At 34.9% G+C, this 13,747-nt stretch overlaps 1 protein-coding gene across 6 annotated transcripts in view; it reads left to right on the top strand.

Annotated features, from left to right (window-relative positions):
* The window catches only part of KIAA0825 (KIAA0825 ortholog), a 372,960-nt gene that overhangs the window by 48,139 nt on the left and 311,074 nt on the right, over window positions 1-13,747 (top strand). For 5 of the 6 annotated variants that reach the window (XM_046668256.1, XM_046668255.1, XM_046668258.1 and 2 more), the window contains 2 exons: window positions 627-758; window positions 12,617-12,785. In XM_046668256.1, the coding sequence (XP_046524212.1) occupies window positions 628-758; window positions 12,617-12,785 (300 nt within the window). In that variant the 5' untranslated portion in view covers window position 627. Of the gene's footprint in view, window positions 1-626; window positions 759-12,616; window positions 12,786-13,747 lie in introns of those variants that run through there. The other variant, XM_046668260.1, reaches the window with a different exon arrangement.

The raw sequence follows: 13,747 nt of genomic DNA on the forward strand, positions 1-13,747 counted from the left end.
TACTCCTACAGCAGTGCCTGTACATGTCAAACATTCAGTAAATACCTATGGAATGAACGATTGAAGCTTTGTTAGTGGGAAAATGGATAAACCTCTAGAAAAAGTGCATATTTAAGTTTTAGTGAGTTATCAACACTTCAGTTGTCAGGAGCCTAGAGGAACTCAAGGAAAATTTTGCCTTCTTCATGTATGCATCGGGCCGGGGTGCGGGGGCGGGGGGGGGGGGTGATGAGACTTTAAAAAGGCTTTTCCTATTTCCACATCAGTATGTTGACAAGACTGGAGGGAAGGTGTGAATTCTTGCTGCAACCCTCCTTGTCACAGTGGTTTTTGAGGCTTTGTGATTTCCTGCCACTCTGGGTTACAGTGAGAAGCAGCAGGATGCTTACTTCTTCTCTACTGGGTGCTGTTTTATTCAGCTTTCAAACCACAGAGAAGTGTGAAAATTAGGTCACACATCATGAAATTTAAATAACCAAATACTGTACCTAGCTTAATATTACCTAGTTCTCCTACTGCTATATTTCATTTTGCCTATGAATGGGAATTATCAATATTACAACCTGAGGTATTTTTCTTTTCTTCATTTTGGGGGAACTGACATGTTTTTTATTCTTGTTTCTCAGAATGGATTGGGGAGATGAATATTCTCAAAATTCGTTTGATCTACATTGTTTGTTAAATTCCTTTCCTGAAGACTTGGAGTTTAAACAGATCTTCAGTGACATTGATGAAAAGATAGAACAAAATGCTGCAAGGTAAATATTGCTAATTGTTTAAAACAAGCTGATTTCATGTTTTATTTACATGAACTTTATTTAGTCTAGTTTTAGTGTTTCCTACTCTTAGATAATTTTCTATTTTAATTATCATTAACTTTCCTGAAAAAAATTGATTAGACCCTCCCTCCTCAAATTTAACACGATTGCCCTTATCAGATTAGTAGTTTTAATAAGACTAGAAAATATAGGCACTGCCTTCAAATAGATAAAGTTCATAGAATTGCTATTAAAAGATTTTTTAGATTTTGCCAATGTTGATGGCCTGGTTTTTCATTAATGTACTTAGAGTTAAGCATTCTCCTTTGGTAGATAAGCACAGAAATAAAAAATTTGAAATTAAGATATTAAAATAAAATGGTAGTATAAAGCCATGGATTACTTGAGCTGCTGAAAACGGAACCTTAAAAATAAATTATTTTTATGTAATGTTTGTCATTTTAGTCTCCTTCTCATTTACTTGGGAGGCTGGGGACTCCATAGAGAGTTGCGCTGCCAGATTAGTCTTCATCACCTACTCCAAAAGTTAGTGTTACCAAACACAGAAGGACAACTAAGAGTTTTCCCACTAATACATGTTCTGTGATAGCAAGGACTGTGTCTTCGTGTGTATTTGTGGGCCCTAGTGTCAGATCACTTATTTGATTCCTTTTGATCAAAGGTTCTAATAATTCACCTCATGTGGGTTACAAATATGTAAACCACAGTAAATATTTCTATTGTAGAATGATACATAGTATTTCCTTTTTTAAAATTTAAAGTACAGTTATATTAAATTGTCAAAGAAACTAAACCAAGTGAAATGTTCCTATGATTTTTTCCCTCATGTTTTATTTGAGAATATAGTTACTTTTTAATCATCATAACAATAGGCATAAATAACTTAAATTCAAAAGATAGCATGTTGTTGGGGAATTACAATTAAAAACAAAAATCTCCCATCCCAGAAATCCTCCCTACAAAGATAGAAGGGAAAGAAAACACTTTTATTATTCAACAAGCATTAAACCAGAATGCAAGGCACACCACAGGCAATCCGCTCAGATTGCAAAGACAGAAAGGAATCGCTCCCCTTTATGTAGCCTAGTAGGTATAACCCATTACGTACATGTTTTCGAGATAAAGAATAATTAGTCTTCAAATAGAGGATTTCATCCTAACTTACCATTGTTAAAGAACACCTATCTTAGCTAATTGGCCTTTTCCTGAGGAGAAACAAACTTCTCCTATCTTTATGACAGGAGGTAGTTTTGCAAATTGGAACAAAACATCCACTGAAGTTGTGCTGCTACTCTCCCACTGGGACTTGGGGATGGGAGAGCTATCTCCCTTGTTTGCATTTTGAAGAGATGGCTCCCAGTTTCCTGAGAAAGGCAGTCCTGGCTGAGAATGCTGACAAAAGGCCTGTCTAGTCTTCCAAGGCATACATTTCAAAGAGACAAAAAAGTCCTTATAATTACAAGTTTCTAAGGTAAATGCTTTAAGAAAAAGGAAGGGAGGGGAATCTTTTCTCTTATTTTCAACAGAGAGAAGTAAACCTCTTATTTTTAATATTTCTTTGCCCGTACTATATATATATATATATTTTAAAAGATAGCATATCTATGACTTAACCATACTGTAGAGAGTGTATAATTGCTATTGTATATAAATATAAAATAACTGTATTTAACTAGTGTAATTATGTATTTATGTAATTTATATATTATACATTTATATATTGCATGACACAGTTTCTAACCCAAAGGAACTTATAAATAAAAATAATCTTAGCATAAATAGATTAACAAGTCATTTATGTAAATTCCAGAGATGATTATATTAAAAGCAAATTTTAAATATTTTTAAAAAGGTAACCTTTATTCATAATGGCATTTAGGCTCCATCAAAGCAAAACAAATCACTGAACTCTGATGCTTTTGTTATAGACTGTTTTATTTTATTTACTTATTTTGTTTATTTTTTTTGTGAGGAAGATTGTCCCTGAGCTAACATCTGTGCCAATCTTCCTCTATTTTGTGTATGAAACACCTGATGAGTGGTGTGTAGGTCCGTGCCTAGATCCGAACCTGCGAACCCCGGACCGCCAAAGTGGAGTGTGCAAACTTACCCCTGTGCCACCAGGCCAGCTCCGAGATTGCTTCATTTTTATTTGCTAAACCATCTGTAGTTAATTTCTTGCCCTGCCTAGTCAATAGGAAATCATGCTTAGAAATAAAACAGTGATTAAAATATTGTATTTTGCATTCATAAGTTATTTAGGTAAAAACTCATATGTTATCATTAAAAACAATGACATGGAATATAAGGGTATAATTTTTAAATTAAAAATATTTTTTTACCCATATATTAAAATGAACATAGAGCAGAATCACCTCAAGTGACCATTGATCTTCACAAGGGATAAAATAAGGGAGTAGCTGTGTGTGCCGTATGCTACATTTAGAATCAAGTCTATTTTTCAGCAAATTCAATTACGTTTTTATTATACTCTAGAGAATAAACATAATAGTATAGGGTGTATATATTTTTAAAAATAAAGTACTGAATAATAACCATAGTTCAGAAGAGTATAAATCATTTATGCACTCATTTATTGCCTTCTAACAAAATAGCTTTTAGAAAATTGTATGTCATGACAAATCAGTTATGCCACACTTGCACTGCAGTCGTTGAATTACCCTTGGCATTTTTGTATTCTAACAGTTCTATTTATCTCTCAGTGGTGTACATTGAATAAGTAATGAACATCTGTATGATATGGGCTTTCCCAATACTTTTAAAAGAAAAGAATATTAGTAATTCATTTTTAAATATAGTGTTTTTCCCTACCCTTGAATTTTTAAAGTTGTATTTCTAGCAGTGACCCTGACGTCTAAGTGTGAATTCCTTTCCTCTTGTTAATATCATCAGGTTTTATGAGCCACAAGGTCTTTTGCTTCCCCAAAGCAGTGATTCACCACAATGGACCAGAGTGCCCAGAGGTCACTGAACCTTCATCTGCCCTTCAAGAGAGGCTGCCATTCTTTCAGACCATTTTCACTTTGTATCCTCATTTCCATTCAAGTCAGAGCTAGGTGACTCGTAGATCTGACAGTGGAAATCAGTGATGGTGAATCATTTACTTTTAACACATATCAAAGTTGGTAACAGGAGGGTAAATAACCTGCCAAGGAGGAATGCTATGAATGTTGTACCTATGGACACAGTTCAGTAACTGAAAACTGCTCATAGCACTGAAATATTTTTTGAACTGAATGGAACTTATTATTAGTTTAACAAGATATTTAGGTATAGAAGTTCTCTTGGGCTCACAATATGACATAGAATGATTTTTCTCCTCTTAATCTTCAGTTGGATATATAACTATATCATTAACAGTTTATTTTACCTTTCTGTTTTCCAATTATAGACAATCTTTGTGTGTACCTCAGGATGTAAGTTTTGCTGGTACTGGTGCAGGATTACTAATTTTTTTTTTTCACCTAAAGAAAGAACAAGAAATGCTACCGTGGATAATATCATTTTTCTTAATCCAGGAGATGTGGGAGGGTGGGGGGGAGAATTAACTTTATATTGTGACAAAATAATGGATGCATGGCTCCTATAAATTTAACTGTGTTTATTCATGGAGGATACATATTCCATAGATTACACTTATTTTTCACATAATGCTTAAATTTTTTGAATTTATATAAGAGAATTTTCTTTAGAATTTTCCACGTGACCTAAAGGTCTGGAAGAAGTAACCAAAAGAAATCTTCAAATAAGCTATCAACATTGAACTTCCCCTGGCTGAACCACAAATCTGGACACACACACACATTAATATATTTTATGGCCTTAGCAAATTATATAAAATTAAAATTAGTCATTTCAGAGACTGTTATTATTCCAGAAATATTGTTATTTCTGGTAGTATTTTGGCACCTATTTAATAATGACAAGAGGATGAAAATTAATATTTACTCTTTTAACTTCCTGTGTTTGTACTTCTCTTTTGCATTTCTCTATTCTTCTGTACTCCCTGTCTGTCAGAATCTCTAACTCTTCTGCTATTTTACTGAACAAGACCAGGCCAGATGGAAAAAAGCCTGAAAGGCTTCCCCATCTGTCCTTGAACCCAGAGTAAGACTAAACAGCCACTTTCCAGTTTTTTCTGTCAGGGCCCTTTTTAGTACTTAGATCCTCCAGAATTAAAAGTGCCTCCCGGGCAGACAGCATCCTGGGCTTATCAGCTCAGTAGCCTAAACTTTCCCTGACCCCTTCGTATTTCCCGATTTTTAAACTCTTCCCATCTTCCCAGTGAAGCTCTCAACCGGAAGTTCAGTGATGCATGCAACTAGAAGTGGGGGTGAATGAGCCACTCTGTCTCACGTGGCCTATTGAACCACTTTCTCCTCGTCATTTTCTGTCACTAGTAGCTCCGTTATTGGAATGTCTGTGGTGTTCCTTACTCCTCTTCCCATCATCCTACATTCTGTGCCCTCAATGCTTCCCTTACGCCTCTGCTTTAGGAGCTGGGGTAAGTAGGGTAAAATGTGAGATCTAGAGGTTTGTTAAGAGATTCTTTCAAGTAATACATTTTAAGTGTTAGACTTTTTTTAAAGTATAGCTTTTATTTTTATGTGTGTTAGCTTCACCTACTCTTGGCTAAATATGCATAAGATAATAAAGAATTATTGTTTGAGGATATTCCTAAAGAATATTATTATAATTATATTTCCATGGGAAATAAGGAAAGGGAAGCAAGTGTCTGCCTGCTTATAAACTGTTATGATACCAAAAGTTTGAATAATATTATACTGAAAATTCAGACTTGATAAGGAGATTGAACCAACAATAGTAAGGCCACTATTTCCCATTGAAGATCATAGTTAATGGGCCAATGAGAAGTAATTCCTCACTCGTAAGGTAACAACCTAAGGTTCCTGGTGAAGACCTGGCACAGCCGTGAGGGTAGGAACAGGGAATACTAAAAGGGGACTGAGCCCTGGTCACAAGATGTGACTGCTGTTGTGGCTCATCTTTCCTGTTAGATGATTGACACCTTCAGATCTAAGCAACCTCACCAGCTTTCCCTGGAAAAGAGCCTTGTCAGGGATTCAGCAGAGTCAACACCTTGTCTAAAAAGGGTCACTAACACCACGTCCATTGCAAATCACAATCCTAATTCTAGACTGTCATGACTAAGAATATCCCTCTATGAGACCTGGGATAGGAGCTGAGTTGGGGGGCTGGAAGCTGGTACTATTACTTCCTTCATTTCTACCGTAAAGATTTTAAGTGTACATCACTGTATTCCCACTGCCCAAAACAGTCCTGGCACAAATTAGGCTAGAAGATAAATGTGTGTTAGGCATGTTTGGTGGGAGTCTATTGTGTTTGCTTTATTTTAAAGTAGTGTGAAGTCAGATGAGTAGAATGTGATAGAGGAAGCTGTCGTCAAATTCTAGTTTTCTTTTTCATTAAGTACTTTTACATTTTAAAAGTAAGAGATACTCATGGAAAATTTCAGACAGTAGAGAAAGGCAGATATAAGGAAAAGTCGAGCACAGAAGGGCAGAGATGAGGAAAAGTTTCCCTACCTCTCTGACCCTGCCAATCTTGTTCTTCAGAGGGAACCTATGTTGATAAATTACTGTATAACTATCCAGAAATATTCTCTACATATGTTTGCATGCACCCAAAAATACATTTCCTTTTTTACACAGATGGGAATTATATATATGTACTGCAATTAGATTTTTCTCACTTAATATATATTTTAAAAATCTCTCCATATGATTCTACTTTATTCTTTTAATTTTTACTTGTATGGGTGTACAATAGTTTATTAAGCCACTTCCCTCTTGTTGAGCATTTACAGTCTTTCTGCCATTACTGCATATACACATGCATGTGTGTCCTTCCTTATGAGAGTTTGTCTATGCGATAATCTCTTAGAAGTTGTACAGTTAGCTGTCACAAAATTGTCCTTCAGAAGTGCTACAACTGTCTTCTCTCCCTTAGGCAGTATGTGAGAATGCATGCTGTATGTCCTACCTCCTCACAGCGTGACCATAGGTGTTATCAAAACCCTCAGTTTGTAACTTCTAGTCAAATGTATTGTCTGGCTTAGTGATTGAATTTATTTGGGCAATGGAGATAACGATGTGGACTAGATGATTCCCAGATCTCTTATGATTCTCCTTGTTACACATGTTCTCCCTTTCTCTTCTCTGCCTATCTCTTCCTCAGGAAGAGAATCAAGGGAATCGGCCCAGAGTAAATGCTAATGCAGATTCCCCACTTTTTCTCCTCTTTATTTCAGTTTGCATGGTTTCATTGGAGTAGACTACATTCTGACTTTAGTATTGTGCTGAAATTACTGGACAAGCCTCCATAGATAAAAAAGAAAGCACATTAACTTATTCTTGCTTGTCATTGCCATATCCTTTCGTCCCTATAGAACATTTCTGGAAAATTCTTTTTATATTGTTACGTAACCCTGTGCCACTTCAGTCTAGTTCCCATCACTATAGTCTATGAAAAGTGATCCCAAGTCAGATATAAACTAAAGAAGGAGAAGAAAAGATTTAACGATGTCTTGGGATATAATGCTGGGCTGACTCTGGTCGATCCCAGCGCATTCTGGTACTTCCAGGGCTACCCTGCCATTGACTGGAAGTTTGGGGAGTATTTCACAATTGGTTGACTCTTTTGAAAGTGCTTTAGACTTTTTAGGTTGGTACAGCCCTACACTAGGTCTGAAGTTTCTTGAAGCCATCTGAACCATTCAAGAGTCTCTCAACTTTTGGGGTGAGGATTGGTGGTATAAAGCAACACAGAACAGAGAGTGCTAACTCTGAAGTTTCTTTCATATTGCGTTCTTCATTGAATAGCTCTGAGCAAAAGGTGAGTTAACAGTTGATGGGGATCTTAGGAGGCTATTAATATAGTCCAGGTGAGAGCTGATGACAACCTGAGCCTAGTCTTTCACTCACGATAGGAATAGAAAGGGGAGGATACATTCGAGAAAGATTTAAAGAGATTGTGTTAACAGAATTTGGTGTCAAGGATATGTTTTCCTTGAAAACATTTTGAAATAACCAAAACCTCTCTGAAATCAAAAACAGTTCAGCACAAATGTTTAATATCTTATTCCACCTTTTAGCCACTGAAGTAGTTGTTTGATGAATCCTTTTCTCAACCTTTTAAAAAATATTATCCAGAAATATCTTTGTCTCAGGAAAATTAATTTTTATTTCATGACTGACTTATAGTTTAATTACACACCAATTTTTATACATCCACCCTCTTCCCTATTAATTCCCTGGTAATTCCAAGGAGTTTTAGCAATCTAGTTAAACTGGGCTTGTCAAAAAAACAGAAAATTCTAATTACCTCACAACTGTTTGTGTTTTTAAACACATATGAAAGAATCGAAAAGACTTTTCCTTAGACTGAATTTATGTTATGGGTAAGAAGTATAAGCAAGAACATCAAAAATGTAAAAGCTTTAAAAAACATTTTTTAATATTGAGATTTTTCATACTGTAAAAGTAGTCTTTCATCTCTGCCATGAAACCTGCACCCTCATTTTTAAAAGGTAAAAGTAAAAATCATAACCTTATATGAAAGCACACGTGTATGTTTCCTACAAACTTTACATCAAAAAAATTCTCATAAATGTTACCAGTGAAACCCAGCTTTTGATTTTCCTTTGAACTATTTTGTGGCTGAATAATAGACTATGTGTTTTAAATCTTGAAAGAGCTTTTAGAATAGGCTTAAGTTTCAAGATTTTATGTCATATTTATTCGCTTCCTTTTTTCTCAGTTCTTCTCCCTATCCTAAATGTCACCAACCTGGTACTAATAGGTTCTTGTGTTATTGTTATTTAATGCCGTCTGTTTAATTGTAGGACATCTCAATCCTTTTGGAAGTAAGAGAGTGCGTATATACGTATACCTACATGCATAAGTGTAGTTGCGACCATAAAATAATTTTTTTTTATTATCTGGATAAATATAGTTTTAAAGTGATGTAGCAGCGAGATTAGATAATCAGCACTGAATTCTCTGGGGTCAGGTGTCGGTTATTTTAAGTAAAATGATTCCCTTAATTTTCTTAAACCATCAATATGCTCACTTCTAATCTCCTTTTCTACAAGGCACATTTAGTGGCCCCTCCTGTGGACTCCCTTAGTATGTTGTATACACCTCTTATCAAGTCTTACCGTATTGTAGTTATTTATTTACAGGTCTATCTCTCTCACTAGACAGAATTCCTTTATGGATGGGACCATCTCTTATTCATGTTTGGATCCCTAGCATGTATTACAGTGCCTTCCACATATTCAGCATTCAGTTATCAAATATGCCTTCTTCCAGTAAGTAGTTTTTACACTCAAGGAATCTAGGAGTGAATGCTGAATGAGAAAATTACCACATATATCCTTTAAAAAAGCATACTGCATATGCATTTTATAAATGGTTTATAAATTGATTTACACACAGCTTCTCAGTAATGCATCCACTTGCACACATCATTAACTTGGATAATTCAGTCATTATAATTAAAGCACATTGGAGTTCAGATTTATTAAGAAATGTTGAGACATACGAAAAGACATAAAGAGTACTCTGATAAACCTTCATACACACCATCCAGTATAAGGAATAAAACATTACCAGTACTGCTAAAGCTCACAGTGTACTTCTCCCCAGTCTCATCCCACTTCCATCCCCAGCCTGGATCTGGTGATGTTGATCATTCCAGCACGTTTCCCTATGCTTTGACTACCTGTGCTTGTAATCCTGAACGATACGCAGCATCGTATGCCATGTTTTCATACTATTATGTGGATAGTGCCATCCTGTGTATATTCATTTGTACCTTTTTTCCCCTCAACGGTATATTTGTTAGATTCATCCTTGTTGATAGCTGTATTTGTACTTTATTTGTTTTCATGCCTCTATTCCACTGAATGAATATAATTTTTTAATCAGTTTCCTGTTGATGAACATTTAGGGTGTTTTCAGTGGTTTTAATATTACCGATAAAGTTGAGATGCTTTCAAAAGTCCTTGCTAAGCCTACTAATGGTATAAATTTGAGAATTTAAACTATTTAGGAAGAGATTCTACTTCTGTTTTTAGACTATTTACACTTTTGGCCTAATGTTTGGGATCTAGCAATAAATGTGCTAGTTGGATTTCTATTTGCTGAATTACTTGGTTATTTTTTCATGACTGACCTTGCTTCTAAAGAAAATTTGAAGCAACTTATAGTTAAACAGAAAACACATAAGCCAAGATAAAGACAAGTACCATGTTATTTCAAAAAACCTAGACTGAGATCTTGCATCATCTAAGTCTAAGGATATATAGACCTCCTCCCACACAAGATTGCTATTCCCATCAGCAATATTACTACACATCCACAAAAATAATGTTACCTTTTAGATATTGAAAATTCATTTTGAGTTTAATTTTGACCTCAATGAAAGAAGATAAATTGTCAAATTACGTACCGAACTGACATTCATCTTAAATTTTGAAAAGATTTCTTTTATATAACAGGCAATAAATCTCTAGACTTCAAATGATTGTACTTTTAAAGCAAAATGTATAGACAGTGATGAATGGCAGAATGACAAGATATTTAGCCAACGAAAAACAAAATCAGGTGCAGATAACGAGTTCTGACCTTTAAATTTTGTGACAAAATGGTTTTAAAAGCGAGCTCTATTGTCTGAGTTTGTATCAATGAGGGAGGGCCTCTGAAATGCAACTGCTCAATCCCTTTATCAGTGTTTGGACAAATTACTAAAATACCTAGCCCTCTGAAGGCTTTCCCCTACTTATAAGTTGTAGTTATTGGCCTTTATCCAGATTCAGATGTTAGAGATTAGCCTAAAAGCTGAGTCCTGATTGAAACAGATTTAGGTAGACTAGCCGCTGAGCCTTTCCAATTCACATTGCTGTAATCTATTAATTTCACTGAATGAGACACATGAGGATGCTATAATAAAAACCTTTGATAAAGAGTCCCTAGAGTCAAGGTGTATGCTTAGGGCATCATGTTTCTCAGTCCGTAGAAGTGCTTACGTCAGTTAAGAAAATATATGCCCCTCTCATGTCAGACTTAAAACTGGTATTCCTGAATAAGACTGTCCATCAGGAAACTGAGTGGCCTGTGGCCTAAGGAGGTATTGTTTTTCTTGTAAGTTCTTTGTTTTCATGAAAAGGCTCTTTGATTCTCAGAATGTATTTGTTTCAGGGTAATTCAATTTGAATTCAGCAATGCTCAGAATTCTCCTGAAAAGCCTTCCTTCAAGTTTTACAGTGTATGTTTTATAGACAACTGCACCTGATGAAATTTGAACAGTCTTTCACATGACATCAATTTTAATAATCAGAGCTTGGTTTCTAAGGTCTACATGGTTCTATCATGTGGAATATATAATTAATAGCAATGATATTTTCAAAATAGTAGTAACCTTTTTAATAACAGATCTTTCTTAATACTATTAAGAGGCAAATGCATAGCTGTCAATTATGGTGAGGAGATTCAGCTTCAAAAGAATTTTGTTTAATAAGCTTTCTTGCGGTTTAGATATGCTGCCATCAGGTGGTAGTAATTTGTCATATCCATTTGGCTCTGCCGATGACATTCTGCTTAAGGTCACCAGTTTGCCCTACAAGTATTTATAATCATGAATGCATAGATTTTTATATGAAAATTAAAATAACATGGTGTATCTTTTTTAATTTCAGAGCTAAGGATACTTTGAATAGAATTTTTAAAACAGATATATATTGGAAGATTCAGTTGGGCATGTTTTCTCTGTTCTTTAGTTTATATATCTATTCAATTTTTTTTGGTAAATGAAGAGTTTCATTTTATGCCTTCTAAAAATTTAGAAAATATAGAAAAGTAAAATTAAAAGCACCAAATTTCATCACCCAACGATTATTGCTGTTAACCTTTTGTTTCATTTCCTTCCAGTCTTTTTTTTTATATACAATTTTTAGTATGTTTGCATTTTTTAGAGTGGAGTTTGATGGCAGGAAAAGATACTTAGCTGTAGTAACGGTGTATATACAGCATGTCTGTTTTATAACTTTTGAAATTACAGACTCTGTATCTGCATTGTGACTTCTTAATATTCTATTAATTGAAGTTTTCCATAATTTTATATAGTCATTTACCTATTATCAGATAATGTATGTTTCTGATCTTCATTCATCAAGAGTATTTAATCTCTGCCTTCTATCCACTGTCTATCAAGAGGACCATTATTTCATTGCATCTGTGCTTAATTTTTTTTTTTTAAAGATTTTATTTTTTTCCTTTCTCTCCCCAAAGCCCCCCGGTACATAGTTGTATATTCTTCGTTGTGGGTCCTTCTAGTTGTGGCATGTGGGATGCCGCCTCAGCGTGGCTTGATGAGCTGTGCCATGTCCGCGCCCAGGATTCGAACCAACGAAACACTGGGCTGCCTGCAGCGGAGTGCACCGACTTAACCACTCAGCCACGGGGCCGGCCCCTGTGCTTAATTTTTAACACAAAAGAATTTCTAATTCATCTCTGAGTAGCTAGATATTTTATATGTCCTCTATAGCAATTGAAATGAAACTTCCAGAAAATTTGAACTTTCAGTTATGAATGAAGATATATAATCTTTGTTATTATTTTCACATCATATGAATTTTTTACAATTTTTGAATGTTTTATAATTTTATAGATTGTATGCAACCAGGTACCCAATACATTCAGGGCCTGTGATATTGTGAGATGGAACCATTAACTACTTCTTGCCAAAATAACTTTTTCCTTTCTTTTTTATAGCATAGAACATTGCATTAAAGAAATACAGTCCGAAGTTAACAAACAATGCCCAGATGTGCAGCTGCAAACAACAACTGACTGTTTTGAATGGCTAAATAGCTATAATTATAATTCTTTCAAGTCACCTTCCATTCCCCATGGAGATTTGATAAAATTCCTCAAAACATTGGTAATAAAAGAATCTTTGCTTTATGGTGAAGTGGGGTGGGTGAACAGGGAATACAATTCATTCAATTTCTCTATGTATGTATTTATTTTAGTGACCATATTAGCCTGCCATATCTTGGAGTCAAGACCTGTGTTTTGTTTTGTTTCTCTAACCCCAGTGGAATCCAGTGAGCTATTTGTTTTTATTTTTTACTATGATTTTTATCAATAAAATGAAATTTTATATAAAGATTAAACATTATAATTCCTGAGTGATTTGTGGTATGATGTATACTATATCAACCCACAAAGTATGTTGATACGTAACCACAATTATCTACCAGAAAAGTTCCTATTTGTTACCTTTTGTGTCCTTTCATAACTACTTATTTTCTCTGTGCTTCACTATTAAACATAATAAGATCTCCATCAATTGTATCTATTAAGTAGCCTTGTCCATCATTCCCTTCATCCTCAACCTGCAGGTATACCCAGTTCTTTTCAGTCAAGGCAGCAATTTGTACAAGACCTCTGTTAATTGATGGAGAATTATTACATTGGTCATTCCTTGATACTGACTACCCTCTATGTTAGAGAAGTTTTTGTAGCCTTCAATCAAAAGTTATTTTATTACACCTACATGTACAATGGTGGCTAACTTGCAAAAACAGTTTCCCAGAGAAATAGCACAGTTGTTAGAAAGCAGTATTTCTGTAGCTATGGTTTTAATTTAATTTAGGGGAAAAAAGGCACTGTTTTTGTCTAAACATCAAACATTGACTAAGGCAGATGTGGAAAATATCTTGAGGTTGTAGATGGCTTAGGATGACAGAATCAGATGAAAGTAGTTTTTGGCTGTTATTATTGCAGATGTCTCTTTAATGTTTACAAAGTAATAAAAGGAAGAGAAAGGAAGACTATGTGCCCTGAAGCCTTATTCTTTTAAGAAAATCCTCTCACCCATTATCTCTTGAAGGTGGAGCC

Source organism: Equus quagga, chromosome 7, assembly GCF_021613505.1.
Source record: "Equus quagga isolate Etosha38 chromosome 7, UCLA_HA_Equagga_1.0, whole genome shotgun sequence".
Lineage (NCBI taxonomy): Eukaryota > Metazoa > Chordata > Mammalia > Perissodactyla > Equidae > Equus > Equus quagga.